Raw genomic sequence first — 16,687 nt, forward strand, 5'->3', positions numbered from 1 at the left:
GACTGGAGATGCTAAAACTGGCAGAAATGATGGTCCCCTTAAGCAAGAAGAGGTGAGAGAGGAGATGGCAAGAAGTGATTACACTCCAGAGAACTGAAGTAGGTAAAATAAACCATTTCTTGAGCCTTGTGCTAACTGTGTTACAGTGATTGATTGTCTTGTTTAATCAGTACAGTGACCTTATACTTACCATTTTAAACCATCTTACACATTCAAGGTCAAACATTAGAAATGGAATTCTAATTCAAGGAACTAAATGCCAAAATCCATGCTCTTACCCCTTCCAGTGTATTGCTTCCTCCAATAAGGCAACAACTGGGAAGTATTCATTACATATTTGTACATTTTAAAAATAGGTACACAGGGCTGGGATGTAGCTCAGTGGCAAAGCGCTTGCCTAGCAAGTGCAACGTCCTGGGTTCGATCCCCAGTACCAAAAAAGAAAAGACAAAAAAAAATACAGTTAAAAATAGGTACACAGATGGGCACTAGTGGCTCATACCAGTAATCCTAACTACTCAGGAGGCTGAGATCTGAGGATCACAATTCGAAGCCAGCCTGGGTGGGAAAGACTGTGAGACTCATATCTCCAGTTCAGCACCAAAAAAACCTGAAAGTGGAGCTGTGGCTCAAGTGGTAGATTGCTAGCTAGCCTTAAGCAAAAAAAAAAAAAAATCTCAGGGATAGCACAAAACAGTTTACATTCAGATGTTTTAAATGAAAAGATAAAGGGATATAAAGTGAAAAGTTTCTTTGTCCTCTGAAAACAGTTATCAGGCATTTAGTAATTTTTATGGGCATTTCTCAGGGTATGAGTGTAATTGAACTAAATTTTATCTATTGTATTTTGTAACAAGACAGCCATCATGGACCTTGATGTCCCTACTTTTAGTAACATGAAGAAAGGAGTTTTTTGGACCTGTTTGAAGTGCACTTTCAAGAAGGAACTTCACGTTCTTGAACTATGTTTTAATTGCAAAGATTCTGGGCACTGCCAATTACTAACCATGTGACCTCGTGCAAGTCACTAGTGCAAGTCACTAGGGGACTAATTTTCCTCATCTGTAAAAACATTGAATCCCCTACTGCATGGGGATTAAATAAGTGAATAAATCAAGTTTTTTTTAAATAGCCAAGTAAAGTGTCATAGTCTAGAAATGAGTGGTCCTCCTTGCCTTAGACTGCTAGCTTTTATTTTCACAATGATGTTCCCAGCATGATTTTCCAGATCCAGCCTTCAGGCTGGAATGGCGACCAGCAAGGCCCTTGAGACCGGCAAACTGTTCATTGTGCGCAGGCGCGCCGGGCGGGGGCTGTGAGGGGCGGGGCTGCCCCCTCCTGGGCTGTTCCAACGATCGCGCACCGCCCCCGCTGCGCCCCGCGCACGCCCTTGCTAGCAGGCACCTCCCGCCCCCTGCATTGCTGATGCTGCTGCTGGCAGACATGGACGTGGTGAATCAGGTATGCGCTCCAGTACCAAGGACAGAGTCCACTGCTTCCCTACCACCGGACCCAGGGGTCACTTAGACTCCCTAATTTTAAGAGATGGTGTCCGGGCAGCAGAGACCTGGTTCCTGGGGCTGTGGTTGGGGAGGTTGTGGCAGGCGAAGGGAGGAAAGGGGAGGTTGAAAAAAAGAAGGAGTGCGCTCTTTGCCGCAGCGAGGGCCGTCCTCACTGCCGCAGCGGGGGCCGCCAGAAGCTCAGATCAGTACTGGCGATCTCGAAGGGAGCAGAAAGAGTCTCGGAGCTGGCCGGGAGAAAGGGTGGCAAAAGGATAGAGAATGGGGAGAATGGAAGGAAGATTGAGGGGGGCTGCAGATGAGCTCGGAAATAGAGCGACAGAAGGTGTGGGGGTGGGGTGGGGAAGGGCTGACACCCGCCCCTCCCAAAGAGACTGCACCCCGGTAGCTGACCACCCCTTATTTGAGAAGAGATATAGGGGAACGATCCGATTTTTGCCTCTCCAAAACCCCTAGTTTCCTCATCTTCAACGTCTATCCCCACTGGAGCCATGTCCTAGCTCTCCCCAACCTCAATCAATCCAGACCCTCTCCGCCATCTCATCCTTCACCACCACGGAACCTCGCCCCTCCCAAACCAATACCAACCCCTTCCATCCCTATCTTCTAAGACCACCACCACCATCTGACTCACCTTTACCGCTGCCGACCCCTCCCCCACGCTAACCAACCCGCCCTGTTATGACTCACCTTCACCACTCAAGACCCCCTCCCCCACTCTCCTGAACCCTGACTCCTTCCTCACTCTCTCCAACCAACCTTCTTCCCTATCTGATTCACCATTGAGGGTTTCAGATCCTCCTACCTTAGCTAGAACAGACCCCAGCCCCATCTTCTGCACCCCTGACCTCTTCCACTATCTGATTCATCACGCCCCAGACATCTCCATTCCTGAATCCTTGGGGGGAGGGGGTCTTCTCTAGTGCTTGTTCGTCCTTCAAGGTGTCATTTTCTCCTTCTCACTCCCTTTCCAAATGTCACCCCTCCCGGAGGTCACATGCCCCATCCTTAGGGATCATTGCCTGACAGCTTTGCCCCTCACTTCCCTTTCTATTCACCTCCCCCCCACCCCTTCCCCACTGTTTCTCTCCTCAGCTCGTGGCTGGGGGTCAGTTCCGGGTGGTCAAGGAGCCCCTTGGCTTTGTGAAGGTGCTGCAATGGGTGAGTGTGGTCTGGGTCATGTGGGGAGGGGGTGGGGAGAAGTTCAGAAGAGAAAATGGTAGTGGGATCCCAAAGACCATGGAGGAAGGGCAAGGAGCATGGAAGGAGATGAGGTCCCAAGGATTGAGACCAGAAGATGGATGGACTGTGACGTCACATAAGGATGAGGGGTACCCCCTGTGGTGAAGTGGTAGGTTGTGATGTCCTACCTCTCCCCTCTTGAAGAGAGGCAGTGGAACCTAAAGCCAGATTTCTGGGAGATAAATGCAAAGCTAGAGAAACCCAGAGATAGCAAAGGAGATTTTAAAATGAGAGGCAGGAAATGGTAGAAATAGATGAAAATTACTGAGAAAACAAAAGAGATATAGAGATGAGAGAAAGACGAGAGAAACACATAAAGCAAAAGGAGAGAGAAAAGTACAGAGAACAGAGATCCAAAGGGAAATCGACACAGGGACAGAGGCAAGAAAATGGGGGTAAGAAAGAGAGACAGAGACAGAAAGAGATAACTCAGAAAAAATAGGAGAGAGAGAAAACAGCACATGGTGGGGGGAAAGAAACACAAGAGAGACAGAGAGAAACATCCAGAGCCTGCATGACAGACAGCATAGAGATAGAGACAAAAGGATCAAGAAACAGAAAGACACTGATATAGAAAGACATGCATTCACAGAGAGAAAAAATAATTACCTAGAGGTGTAGAAGAGGCAGAGAATCAGAGATAGAAGACCTCTGGAAGAAAAAAGACAAAGATACATAAACAAAATTAGTGATCAAGGGACAGTGAGAACAGAGAACCACAAAGATGGACAGGGAGTCAGGAACAAGTAGAAAGAAGGAAGGTCAGAGCATGGAGAGGTAGAACAGAAGCACAGATACAACCACACCCCTGTAATCAGCTTGTACTTGGACCCGATGAGCCCTGATTAGGGAATGGGGGGGGAAGACCTCTCCATCTGCTGCTGCCTATGCTGAGCCCCCATCTGCCCAGAGGAGGGCACCCCTCCCATGCATGCCTCAGGCTCACTATAGCCATTCCCATCCCTGCTACCCAAGGTTTTTGCCATCTTCGCCTTTGCCACTTGTGGCAGCTACGACGGAGAGCTCCGGCTGAGTGTGGAGTGTGCCAACAAGACTGAGAGTGACCTCAGTATTGAGGTTGAATTTGAGTACCCCTTCAGGTGTGTACCCCTTCTGGTATCCCAACTGACCATGCCAGGGGCAGGGTGGGTCTGGCCTCCATCCCACTGATCTCTGAGAAGCCCTCACCTCAAGAGTCCACAACCAGTGGGATGGCTGTTACATGCACGGAGCACTTGCTGTGTACCTGGCACTGTTCTGGATGTATAGGAGCACACAGACACAGGTTGTCACCCTCTGGCTTTGTGCTAGTGAAGGGAGCAGGCAATAGACAAGATTCAAAAGTATAGGACAGGTAGTCAAGTGGCTCACTCACTCCTGTAACCCTAGTTACTCAGGAAGCTGAGATCTGAGGATCTAGGTTCAAAGCCAACCTAGGCAGAGAAATTTGAGAGGCTCTTATCTAGAGTTAACTAGCAAAGAGCCAAAAATAGAGCTGTGGCGCAAGTAGAGCACCAGCCTTGTACAGAAAAAGCCAACCAAGAGTGTGAGGTCCTGAATTCAAGCCGTAGTACCAGCATACACACACACACACACACACACACACACACACACACACACACACACACACACACACACACACACAGATAGTGTTGGGGGTAGCTTAATGGTAGAGTACTTGCATAGTAAGGGCAAATGCTTGGATTCCATGCCCAGCACCAAAAAAGAAAGAGGAAGAAAGAAAGAAAAGGAAGGAAGGGAGAAAGAAGAAAGAAAGAGAAAAAAATTAGAACACACACACACACACACACACACACCTCTTTCCTTGTAGTAGATGCCCAATTAATGTTAGTTGCTGAATGTGATTCATGCCTCTAATCCTAGTACTCAGGAGGCTGAAGCAGGAGAATTGTGAGTTTGAGGCTAACCTGAACTACATAGTAAGACCCTGCCTCAAAAACTCATTCCTATTTAAGCCCCATTCATTCAATCATTCCATATACTTTTTTTTGTCCGTCATGGGACTTGAACTCTGGGCCTGGGCGCTGTCCCTGAGCTCTTCAGCTCAAGGCTAGCACTCTACCACTTGAGCCACAGCACCACTTCCAGCTTTTTCTGTTTATGTGGTACTGAGGAATCGAACTCAGGGCCTCATGCATGCAAGGCAAGCACTCTACCAATGAGCCACCTTCCCAGTCCCGAGATACATTTTTTGAGAATCTGTTGTTTGCTAGTACTGCCCAAAGTGCTTGGGGACACAACAGAGGCTAACGCCAGACCAAGCTGCCAACCCTCATGGAGCCTACCTTATGGCAAACACAATAATTAATAAAGAAGATAATTGCAGATGCAGAGAAATTCTAGGAACAGATCCATCCTCAAACAGAATTTTGTAGTGGATGGAACCCAGTTGAACCATCCTGATATTCACTGAGGTCCTACTATGCGCTGGGCATGGGTGCTGGGTACTACTGCACAAGAGTGAGCAGAGGCTGGAGAGGATGCTACTCCCTGAGGTGTGAGGAGATGGGCTCACAAACACAATTTCATTTGAGGTTTCCCCACTACTTACATGACTTTGGAAGTCTCAATTTTCTCATCCGTAAAGTGTTTAGCATAGTGCCTGGTATGTTAAAAGTACCCTCCACAGTATGTGTGAAACAAGAGAGGAGTGGTAGTGTTCACCTGTAATTCCAACTATTCGGAAGGCAGAGGCAGGATCAAGGCCCTAAGCAAAAATGTAAGACCCTATCTTAATAATAAAAGCAAAAGGGGCTGACGGTATGGCTCAAGTGGTAGAGTGCTTGCCTACCAAGCACTTGGCCTTGAGTTCAAATCCCACCACTAATTACTTAATGAAAGCAATGGGTGTCAGGAACTCAGGAAACAGGCCAGGCATCCAGCTGAAAATGAGTTTGAGAGCACAAGGTGTAAATGTAGAACCAAGAGATGACTCAGTTGGAGATAGGAAGAGTGGAAAGAGAGAGACCCAGCCTAAGCCCAAAGCAATGATGGAAAGAAGAAGAGGTTAGGAGAATATGGCTTGAGAGACAGAGGAGCAGGTGTTCAGGGATCTACTTGTTGATATATCCGGGGAGAAGAGAGTTTGTCAAAGGAGGGACAATTGGCAGCTTTGGATACTGCTGAGAGCTGTTCCTTTGGGAATCCACAAAAACAAATAAACAAAAAACCCTGATGAATTTGCCTACAGCTCCCCCCCACCCCCGCCCCAGTCTAGGACCTCAGGCCAGAGGATCTTCGCTTTACCCACAAGTCTTCGAGGGGAAAAAACGCTGTGCTTTGAATCCTGCCAAGCAAATCTCTGGCCCTGCCTTGCTTCCCCCCTGCCTCCATGACTCCTCATTCCTCTTCAAACACTCCCTCTCCCAATGTAGCCCACTAGAAACAGAAACTCAAATACAAATTCAATTCATTGGACAGCCTTGAGCAAGTTAACTTAGCTTTGCTAATCCTCTACTTTTTCATCTGTAAAATAAATATAATAATACCCACTTGATGGGGCTGGGAAGGTGGCTCAGTGGTAGAGTGCTTGCCTTGCATGCCTGAGGCCCTGGGTTCCATTCCTCAGCACCACATAAGCAAAAAGAAAAAAGCCAGAAGTGGCACTGTGGCTCAAGTGGTAGAGCGCTAGCCTTGAGCTGAAGAGCTGAGGGACAGCGCCCAGGCCCAGAGTTCAGGCTCCATGACTGGACCCCCCCAAAAAAAATACCCACTTGAGAGAATTACTGGTGTGGTGTCATTAAATGTGACAGTTACATAAAGTGCTTAGTAGATAATTGATAAATGTAAAGGCCTTTGCCATAGAAGAGCATCAGCACTATTCTCAGTCTCAGGGTCTTGCCCAACCCTCAGTCTGAGTCCAGAGCTATGGGCCCCCCACTCCAATCCTTCTCCCCATTAGTCACACTCCCCCTCTTCAGTCACACCATGGTACATGTCATAGTCGCATTACACCTCAGATTGTCTCTTACCTCATATATACACATGCTGTTCCAAGATCTGTTTTACCTCCCCATCTGCATTCTGTCTGTCTGTCTTTGTCTTTTCCAATTTTGTAGCCACTGGGCTGTCCTCTGTGATACATACATTTTTTTTTCTCTCAGGGACTTGAAGTGGGATGAGAAGGGTTGACATCATGTGGGGGAAAAACAGGATTCAGACCCCAACCTTATCATTCCCCTTACCTTCTATGTGACTTTCAGCAAGTGAATACACCTCTAAGCCTGTTTCCACCTCTCTACATTTCATTCCACAAACATTGCCTAAGCACCTACTAGATGCCAGCATGGTTCCAGACCCAGAGGATCTATGAGTGAACAAGACAGAGGGTAAAGCCCTCTTCTAGTATGTCCCGCTGTGTCATATGTGGATCAATGCTCTAGAGGAAAATGGACCAAGAAAAAAGCTAAGGTGTGCCAAAGAAGGAATGTTTCAAATGAATTGTAAATAGTGAGCTCTAGGACAGCCTCGTGGAGGGTGACAGTTGAACAAAACTTAAAGGAGATAAGGGGATAAGATATGAAGATATCCAAGGAAAGAGCATCTCTGCTGGCAAAGAGAACCATCAATGCAATGGTCCTGGGGTAGAAGGATGCCTGGTGAGTTCTAGTAATAACTAAGAGGCAAGAAAAAGTGCCTGGATTGGATGAATTAATACCTATCTCGCCAGGATGCTCTGAGCAATCCACAAAATGTGAATGGTACATTGCAGGTGCTCTGTGAATGGTTATTTCCCTGGGACCCTGTAGGAACCTGGGGGACCCATGTCTGGGAGGGGAAGGGGGCTTTGGGGAGTTGGAGCCTACCTGGTCACCTCTCTCTACAGGCTGCACCAAGTGTACTTTGATGCACCCAACTGCCGAGGAGGCACCACCAAGGTCTTCCTAGTGGGGGACTACTCCTCCTCAGCTGAATTCTTTGTCACAGTGGCTGTGTTTGCCTTCCTCTACTCCATGGGGGCACTGGCCACCTACATTTTCCTGCAGAACAAGTACCGTGAGAACAACAAAGGACCCATGATGGTGAGTCTTCACAGCCCATTGTGCCCTGAGATTAAGGATGGGAGGCCTCAGGAACACAGTTCATTTGTCTTCTAGGCCATACCAACTCCCAGCCAGGCACCTATGTGGAGGCAGCTGCTGGCTACTGATGTCACCTGGAGTCCACACTGGGCATCAGAGACCTGGAGTCAGGGTCCCCGGGAAACCCACACACAGAATCACAGACAAGACCACAAACTGTAAACTTGCCAACTCTCACACAACCACGCAGTCTAGATCAAAGGCAGGAGCACTCAGAGGTTCACTGCGACAAGCACACATGTCATCTTGCCACACAGACACTGATTCCTACACAGCTATATTCACACACCCTCAACCCAGACGTAAAATGACATAAATTCCCACATGCAGATAAAAGTAGAAAGACACACAACACTTCTCACAGATTCGGAAACAGCCCACGGAGTTCCTCCCGCAATACAATCACACTCCCACACTTCTGTATCACACACACTCATACAAGCTCAGGCTGGAGGGTCACCTTCAGGGGAAAATGCTGTGGCCTTCAGAGCCTGAAAAGCAGGAGAGAAACCTTTTCTTGGTGACCTCCCCCCACCCTCAAGAAAGTCTCCTGATCCAGTTCAAAGCAGTCTAGTCACAATGTCGTCTTTCTCACCCATGCCCATCCTAGGATTTTCTGGCTACAGCAGTATTCGCCTTCATGTGGCTAGTTAGCTCATCTGCCTGGGCCAAGGGGCTGTCGGATGTGAAGATGGCCACAGACCCAGAGAATATCATCAAGGAGATGGTTGTGTGCCGCCAGGCAGGAAACACATGCAAGGAGCTAAGAGACCCTGTGACCTCAGGGCTCAATACCTCGGTGGTAAGTCCTTTCTGGGTAGCTATTTGGGCTGGAGGAAGGAGGCCTAGAAACATACAGTCTGGTATACAGAGTGGTGGGTGGAAAGAGAGGATGAGAGGAAAATCAGAGGTAATCTAAGGGGGATCCCTGGCAGAGACACCCCAACAACAGAGTTTCAGTTGTAGACATTGTGAACCAATATACAAGGCCTTCTGTCCAGCTTATACTTAGGAGACTTGGATCCCAGATCCAGCTTAACCATGTAAAATCTCCTGATACACAGTATTCTCTCGGGACCTCAATTTCCTTATGTGCAAAAGGAGTGAATGGCTTGAAATGTTGTTGTACTCCGATGCCCCCTACTGGCTGAGAGTCACACTGTCTTGAGCTCAAATCTTAGCTCTAGGGCTGAGAATGTGGCTTAGGGGTAGAGTGCTTGCCTGGCATGCATGAAGCCCTGGATTTGATTCCTCAGTACCATATAAACAGGAAAAAAAAAAAAACAGAAATGGCACTGTCACTCTAGTGGCACAGTGGTAGCCTTCAGCAAAAGAAGCTCAGGGACCGTGCTCAGGCCCTGAGTTCAAGCCCCAGGACCCTTGCAAACTCTGAACTGAAGCCAGTCACAAAGCCCTTCAAGGATCAGTTTGAGCATTTAACTTGAAGACTAGTAATATGTTGTGCTTCACAGTAGACTATTTAATGAATTAATAGTGTACAAAGTACTTAGAAAAGAGCACGAGGTAAGTCACATACCAGTATTGCAGAGGTTAAGATTCCAACTCTAGCCGGGCATCAGTAGCCAGCCCAGACAGGAAAATCTATGGAGATTTTATCTCCAACAAACCACACAAAAAAGCTAGAAATAGAGGTGTGGCTCAAGCAATAAAGCATTAGCTTTATGGGAAAATGGGTCAGGGACAATGCCCAGGCCCTGAGTTCAAGCCCCAGGACTGACACACACATACACACAAAGATTACAACTCTCTTGTCACTTGCTAACTATGAGACCAGCTCCCTCTGTGAAAGGAAGGCTTCTCTGGCCTCAATTTCATCAGCTTTAAAATGGAGAGATTGCCCAGCACCAGTGGTTCATGCCTGTAATCCTAGCTACTCAAAAGGCTGTGATCTGAGGATCATGGTTCAAAGCCAGCCCAAGCAAAAAAGTCTATGAGACTCTTACTTCCAATTAACCACCAAAAAGCCAGAAGCGGAGCTGTGGCTCAAGTAGTAGACCACCAGCCTTGAACAAAATGCTAAGAGACAGTACCCAGGACCTAAGTTTAAGGCATAGTGCTGGCATGTGCACACCCTGCCCCCCATGAAATATCCACCCAGTATGGAGGCCTATAGTCCCAACTACACCAGAGGCTGAGCCAGGAAGATCACTTGAGCCCATGGATTTAAGTCCAGCCTGAGCAACATTCTGAGATGTAGGGAAGGAAGGAGGAGGAGGAGGAGGAGGAAGAAGAAGAAGGAGGAAGAGGAGGAGGAGGAGGAGGAAGAGGAGGAGGAGGAGGAGGAGGTGGTGGAGGAGGAGGAAGGAAGGAAGGAAGAAGAAGAGGGGGGAGGAGGGAGGGGAAGAAGAAAGAGAGGAAGAGGAGAAATGTCTTTCTGTTCAAAAGTGGAATTTAAAAAATGAAACATTAAGTAAATTAATACCATATAGGGAACTTAAGCATAGGAAAACATATGACATACAGTACCAGGTGTACTGTTTTAAAATGTCATATAACTTTCACATATTTATGCTTTAACACGAGCACATTTTTTTTCTTTTCTTTTTTTTTTGGGGGGGGGGGGTCCGGTAGTGAGGCCTGAACTCTGGGCCTGGGTGCTGTCCCTCAGCTCCTCAGCTCTTCAGCTCAAGGCCAGCGCTCTACCACTTGAGCCACAGCGCCACTTCCAGCTTTTTTCTTTTTGCTTATGTGATGCTGAGGAATCGAACCAGGGCCTCATGCACGCAAGGCATGCGCTCTACCACTGAGCCACCTTCCCAGCCCATGGGCACATTTTATATACATGCATTTCTGTGCAAACTTGCAACTACATGCAAGTGTATGTTTATTTAACAAAAACATATGTAGGGGGCTGAGGTTTCAGAAATCACTGTCCTCCGTGGGCCCACATATGCCCTATGTGCCCATTTTACACGTCAGGCCACAATGGCCCCCTGAGGCCCCAAAGACAATAGACCGAGAAGATAGCCAGGTCTTGTCTCCCCTCAGGTGTTCGGCTTCCTGAATCTGGTGCTCTGGGTTGGCAACCTGTGGTTCGTGTTCAAAGAGACAGGCTGGGCCGCCCCATTCATGCGCGCACCTCCTGGTGCCCCTGAGAAGCAACCAGCACCTGGAGATGCCTACGGCGATGCAGGCTACGGGCAGGGCCCCGGAGGGTATGGGCCCCAGGACTCCTACGGGCCCCAGGGTGGCTACCAGCCGGACTACGGGCAGCCAGCTGGAGGCGGTGGCGGTGGCTACGGGCCTCAGGGCGACTATGGGCAGCAAGGCTACGGCCCACAGGGTGCGCCCACCTCCTTCTCCAATCAGATGTAATCTGGTGAGTGATGGGCATGTACTTCAGCCAAGGGAGGTACAAGAATTGAGATGGGTGGGGCAGTGAACCAATAAGATCCCTGAGTAATAAGCTTGCCAGGCGAGTAAGGGCGGAAATTTGAAGGAACTAATAGAGAGGCAGAGTTACTTGACGAGTGAAAAACTAGCCAATAAATGGAGAGCAGATGCGTGATGCCAGTGGAAGAGAGGTAGAAGCCCGGTTCTGCGGGAGAGGGCCGGGGAAAGGTACAGAGCTACCAATGGAAGGGTGGAATATCCCGGGGACTTGCACAGTGAGGAATATCAGGGGGATGGTGGAACCTTGGAAGGAAAAGGGACGTGGGTTTTTTTTTAATGATTGTTAAGCCAATAGGTAATAAGGCTAATAGATGGATCTAGAAGATCCGACGAGTTTACCAATGCGGAAGCAAGTTGTAGATCCATCACTTTTCCCAGCTCTGAGAAAATGGTGTAGGATTTTGAAGGATGTAAAAGGGGTGGGGCGGAGAACTACGAAAGACTTGCGACCTTTCTAGCTGTGTCTTAAAAGAAAACTGAACCCCAGCGCTGATGGCTCAGGGCTGTAATCTCAGCTATTCAAGAGGCTGAGAACTGAGTGATAGTTGTTCGAAGCTAGCTTGGGCAGGAAAGGCTGGGAGACTCTCATCTCCAAATAACAACCAAAAGGGGCCTGAGAATGTGGTTTAGTGCTTGCCTAACATGCATGAAGCTCTGGGTTCGATTACTCAGTACTACATAAACAGAAAAAGCTGGAAGTGGTGCTGTAGCTCAAGTGGTAGAGTGCTAGCCTTGAGTAAAAGAAGCTCAGAGGCAGTGCCCAAGCCCAGAGTTCAAGCCCCAGGACCACCTCCTCCCCCCAAAATAAAACAATGCTAGCATGGTGGCCAGGTGGCCTTGGGTATATAGTGAGATCTTTTCTCATAAAAAGAGATAACAGACAGGTCATTTTCCTTAGAAGGGGGAAGGTGTGACGGTTGACTTGGGAGGGGAGAAAAGAAATAAGGTAAATGGAAGATACAGATTGATTCTGTCTGTGGATGGAGAGAACAGGAAATTTGATAAAGCATCACACACTTCAATTCATTTTAAAATCCTGTTGGCTCAATAGTTTGCCAATAGTTTCTCACCAGCATCTCCCCTGGATCTCTTCACAGGTGTCCATTCATTCCTATTGTTTTATTCACAGTACAAATACATTCTGTTAAGTGCTAAATCAAACCACAGCCCTCCTCTACATAGTGGTACTCATCTCAGGAAAGGCAGGAGTCTTCATTTAGAATCACTCACACAATTAGCCCTCCCCACTTTTTCAAGCCCACAAGTCTTGGGGCTTGAACTCAGGGCCTGGGCACTGCCCCTGAGCTTTTTTTTTTTTTTTTTTTGGTCGGTCGTGGGGCTTGAACTCTGGGCCTGGGCGCTGTCCCTCAGCTCTTTAGCTCAAGGCGAGTGCTCTACCACTTGAGCTACAGCGCCACTTCCGGTTTTCTGGTGGCTGGCTTTGAACCACGATCCTCAGATCTCAGCCTCCTGAGTAGCTAAGATTATAGGCGTGAGCCACCAGCGCCGGGCTTGCCCCTGAGCTTTTTGCTCAAGGCTAGAACTCTACCACTTGAGCCACTGCACCACTTCTGGCTTTTTCTGTTTATGTGGTACTGAGGATTTGAACACAGGGCTTCATGCATGCAAGGCAAACACTCTACCACTAAGCCACATTCCCAGCCCAATTGTCCATTTTAGCGAACCAGGCACAAGTTGATCTCAGGGCCTTTGGCCTTTGAGCTTGTTCCCCACCCCCTCTGTCTCTGTCTCTCTCTGTGTCTCTTTCTTTCTCTATCTCTCTCTCTCTTTCACACACACACACACACACACACACACACACACACACACACACACACACACATCTTTGCCTAGACAACTCCCTTTCATTCTTTTAATCACTTATACAGTGAGTTCTTATCTGACTACCCTGTAAACAAATCACCCTTGTTATCTCTCTCTATGCTTTTCCTTATCACCATCTGTAATTATTGTTTATAGGTTTCTTGACTGTCTCTTCCACTAGACTATAGAATGTAACCAAGACATGCTGTATACACATCACTTAGAACACTCTTAATATTGAGAGATATTTTATTGAGTAAGTAATGGAAACAACATAGCATAAGGCATTGTGTGTGTGTGTGTGTGTGTGTGTGTGTGTGTGTGTGTGTGTGTGTGTGTGTGTGTGTGTTGGTACTGGGACTTGAAGTCAGGGCCTGGGCACTATAACAGAGCTTTTTTGCTCAAGCCTACTCTGAACCAACATGAAGTGATTAGTAGTTTTAATTTACTTCTCTTAATGTGGATGTCCACAAAATTTACCTGAAACAATAATAGGGTTCAGACCATGCAGCCAGCCCCAGAGCCTGAAGGGAATGTTATGAGATTTGCAGTGTATATACTGTGTATACTGTGTAGACTTGTGGGGGGGGGGTGTTGTTGTTTTTGTTTGTTTGTTTTTGGGTTTTTTTGCCAGTCCTGTGGCTTGAATCAGAACCTGGGCACGATCCCTAAACTTTTTGCTGAAAACTTTAACTCTGCGACTTTGAGCCATAGCTCCATCTCCAGCTTTTTGGTGGTTAATTAGAAATAAGAGTTCCACAGACTTGCCAGGCACTGGTGGCTTATACCTATAATCCTAGCTGAGATCTGAGGATCACGGTTCAAAGCCAGCCAGGGCAGGAAAGTCCATGAGACTCTTATCTCCAGTTTTAATCACCAGGAAAACTGGAAGTGGCACTGTGGCTCAAGTGGTAGAGCATTAGCCTTGAGCTGAATAGCTCAGGGACAGCACCCAGGCCGAGAGTTCAAGCCTTATAACTGACAACAAATTAATAATAATTTCACAGACTTTCCTACCCAGGCTGGCTTCAAATCATGATTCTCAGATATCAGCCTCCTAAGTAGCTAGAATTTACAGTTGTGAGCCACCAGCACCTGACAGCATGAGATGTTTTACAATCCTTCTACTCTTCACTGCAGAAAATTGTTCTTAGTGCCTTAGGCCTCATCAAAAGCAAAGCTGCAGTCCTCACAGGACTACACTATGACCCCACTTCACACCTTCTGACATCACTTCTAGCCTTGCTCTCTCCACTTTTTTTTTTTTTTTTTTGGTCATGGGACCTGAACTCTGGGCCTAGGCACTGTCCCTGAGCTCTTCAGCTCAAGGCTAGCGCTCTACCATTTGAGCCACAGCACCATTTCTATCTTTTTCTGCTTATGTGGTGCTGAGGAATAGAACTCAGGGCCTCATGCATGCAAGGCAAGCGCTCTACCACTAAGCCACATTCCCCACCCTGCTCTCTCCACTTTATGTATTCTATCCTCATGTATTGTTATCTTGTGCTCCTAGATAACGCTCTTAGGTTTCACATTCGTTGTATGAAGTCTTATCTCCTGCTACAAAGGCAGAGATCTTGTTTTGCTCAATATAGGCTATCGCCAATGGTTAAACAGTACCTATTAATGGACTTTTGGGGTTAGGAGATGGGAACCTTCATTGTTGCTTTGGTACACAGTGGGAACAGGATCAGGAATTAACTTTTCAGTGGGGGCAGCTGAGATGAAGCTGAATGAATGAAGATATGAGTGAAAGAAGCAAAAAAGACATTCAGGCAATAGGAAAAGCCAGGGCAAAGGCATAGTGGCCCACCTCCTCCCTGAAGACACCACCCATATCAAGACCCCTTCTCCTTCCCGTTTTCTGTCTCTACAGGTCAGTGCAGCTGGGAGGACTCCATCCCCATGGGTGGGCACGAGCTCAAGAAAAGGCCTGCCCCCCTTCCTATCCCTATACCCTAGGTCTCCACCCCTCAAGCCAGGAGACCCTCAATTGTCTTTGCTGTTTATATATATATATATTATATATAAATATCTATTTATCTGTCTGAGCCTTCCCCTCATCCACTCCCCTCTCTCATGCACTAGGGGCCCAGCCTTGAATGGGCTCCTCCTTAGCCCTACACCTTCCCCTGCACCCATCAACCCCTTTCTGTTCCCTGGCCCTGTCCCCTGAGGTTAGGAGGCTTTGGAAAGGGGCAGGAAGGGGAGCCCTTGGCTGTATGGGGAGGGTGGGAGGTGATTTCAGACTCTCCCCTCTCTCTCCTCCCCCTCCTAACTCTGGCCTTGTTCCTCTAGCAATATCTGACCAGACTGTGAAGGGTAAGTTCAACCCCAAGGTGTAAGAAAGGCAGATTTAGGGGACTTGGAGTAGAGAGGACAACTTTGGACTGAAAGTGTTCTTTGAGTAGACAGGACTAGTGGACAAGACTAATCAACAAGGAGCTAGGTTCCAGATATACTAAATGTGGAACCTGACAAATGAGGTGCCTAAAGCATTCTGGAGTGGAACTCTGAAGGGGGTAGAGGGCATGCTCTAGAAGGGACAGAGCTTTAAATGATGCCTCCAGTGGGCTTCAGGATGGGCAGGCTTGAATTGAGACTAGCAGCCCTAGAAGGTGTGTGGCCTGGAACATTGCAAAGTCTGAACTTGATTCTAAAGGATCTTGAGCAGAGTAAGAAGTGAGGTTCAGAAATGGCCTACCCTTGGGGTGAAGTCCAGGTCAGGGGTCCAGACACCGAGGCTTAGTATAGAGAGTGCATGGTGGTTTCACAAGGAGCAGCCCCTCTCCCAATGGGGCAGCGAAGAAAGTAGGTTTCAAAGTGAACAGAGTTTGGGTAGTAGCTGTGGGAAGAGCGTAGTTAAGAGCCTTGGGATGAGTTTTAAGGTAGGTGAGTACCCCTGACCAAAGCTGGGGATTGAGGTTTGGGAAAGATCTGAGAGGATGAGGGGTGGGATCTAGAGAACAATACCCCTTGCCCACTCCCTTGACAAGTCAGCTAGGTAATCAGAGGATAGAGTTCAACTGGTCTAGTGGGGCTGGCCCATCCCTCTGCCTCCTCCCCTGCCCCCACTCTCCACCCCCTCCCACCAGGCCTGGGTGGTTGGAGGCTGGGTCTGGAGCTCCTATCCTGCACCCTCTGCTGTGTCTGTGATGTCGGTAGTGCCTGTGATCGTGTGTTGCCATTTTGTCTGGCTGTGGCCCCTCCCTCTCCTCTCCAGACCTCCCCTTTCCTTGCTCCCTTCGGTATTGTTTGAAGACCCCCTTCTCCCTGAGGAAGAACAGATATGAGTACTTCTCCTCCCTCAAATAAACTCCTCAATCACCTAGTCTGCATGGCTCTCATTTCTCTTTTTTGAAGTCCAGGTGAGGGGAGAGATGGGTGGGAAGATGTGATAGGAAGCTCGGACTCACCCTAGCCCCCAGCCGCATCCTTTGGTGAAGCCTGGCCAAGCAATCAGATCATGCCAAGTTGTCTTACTCGTTGCCCCATGACTAGCTATCCAATGCCCAGGCTTTCTCGAGTTTGGTTCTCATTCTGGTCCCTTAGCCACAATCCTTCCCAGTCCCGGTGGAGCCCTTT

At 48.0% G+C, this 16,687-nt stretch overlaps 1 protein-coding gene across 1 annotated transcript; it reads left to right on the top strand.

Annotated features, from left to right (window-relative positions):
- Positions 1 to 1,318: 1,318 nt before the first annotated feature.
- Syp (synaptophysin) lies at positions 1,319 to 16,433 on the top strand. The gene is made up of 7 exons (XM_070040463.1): positions 1,319 to 1,461; positions 2,616 to 2,681; positions 3,738 to 3,862; positions 7,609 to 7,804; positions 8,475 to 8,666; positions 10,874 to 11,204; positions 14,979 to 16,433. The coding sequence occupies exons 1-6, from the start codon at positions 1,426 to 1,428 to the stop codon at positions 11,198 to 11,200; spliced, it is 942 nt and encodes a 313-aa protein (XP_069896564.1). The 5' UTR covers positions 1,319 to 1,425; the 3' UTR covers positions 11,201 to 11,204; positions 14,979 to 16,433.
- The last annotated feature ends 254 nt before the right edge of the window (positions 16,434 to 16,687 follow it).

The sequence above is a fragment of the Dipodomys merriami genome, unplaced genomic scaffold, assembly GCF_024711535.1.
Source record: "Dipodomys merriami isolate MVZ:Mamm:240054 unplaced genomic scaffold, mDipMer1.0.p SCAF_3, whole genome shotgun sequence".
In the NCBI taxonomy this organism is placed as follows: Eukaryota; Metazoa; Chordata; class Mammalia; order Rodentia; family Heteromyidae; genus Dipodomys; species Dipodomys merriami.

Bases quoted from the DNA above. Each gene is read 5' to 3' on its own strand.
- Syp (XM_070040463.1), top strand. From the start codon at position 1,426: ATGCTGCTGCTGGCAGACATGGACGTGGTGAATCAG. The intron at 1,462-2,615 runs GTATGCGCTCCA...TTCTCTCCTCAG, and splicing joins ACATGGACGTGGTGAATCAG to CTCGTGGCTGGGGGTCAGTT. The intron at 2,682-3,737 runs GTGAGTGTGGTC...CTGCTACCCAAG, and splicing joins TTGTGAAGGTGCTGCAATGG to GTTTTTGCCATCTTCGCCTT.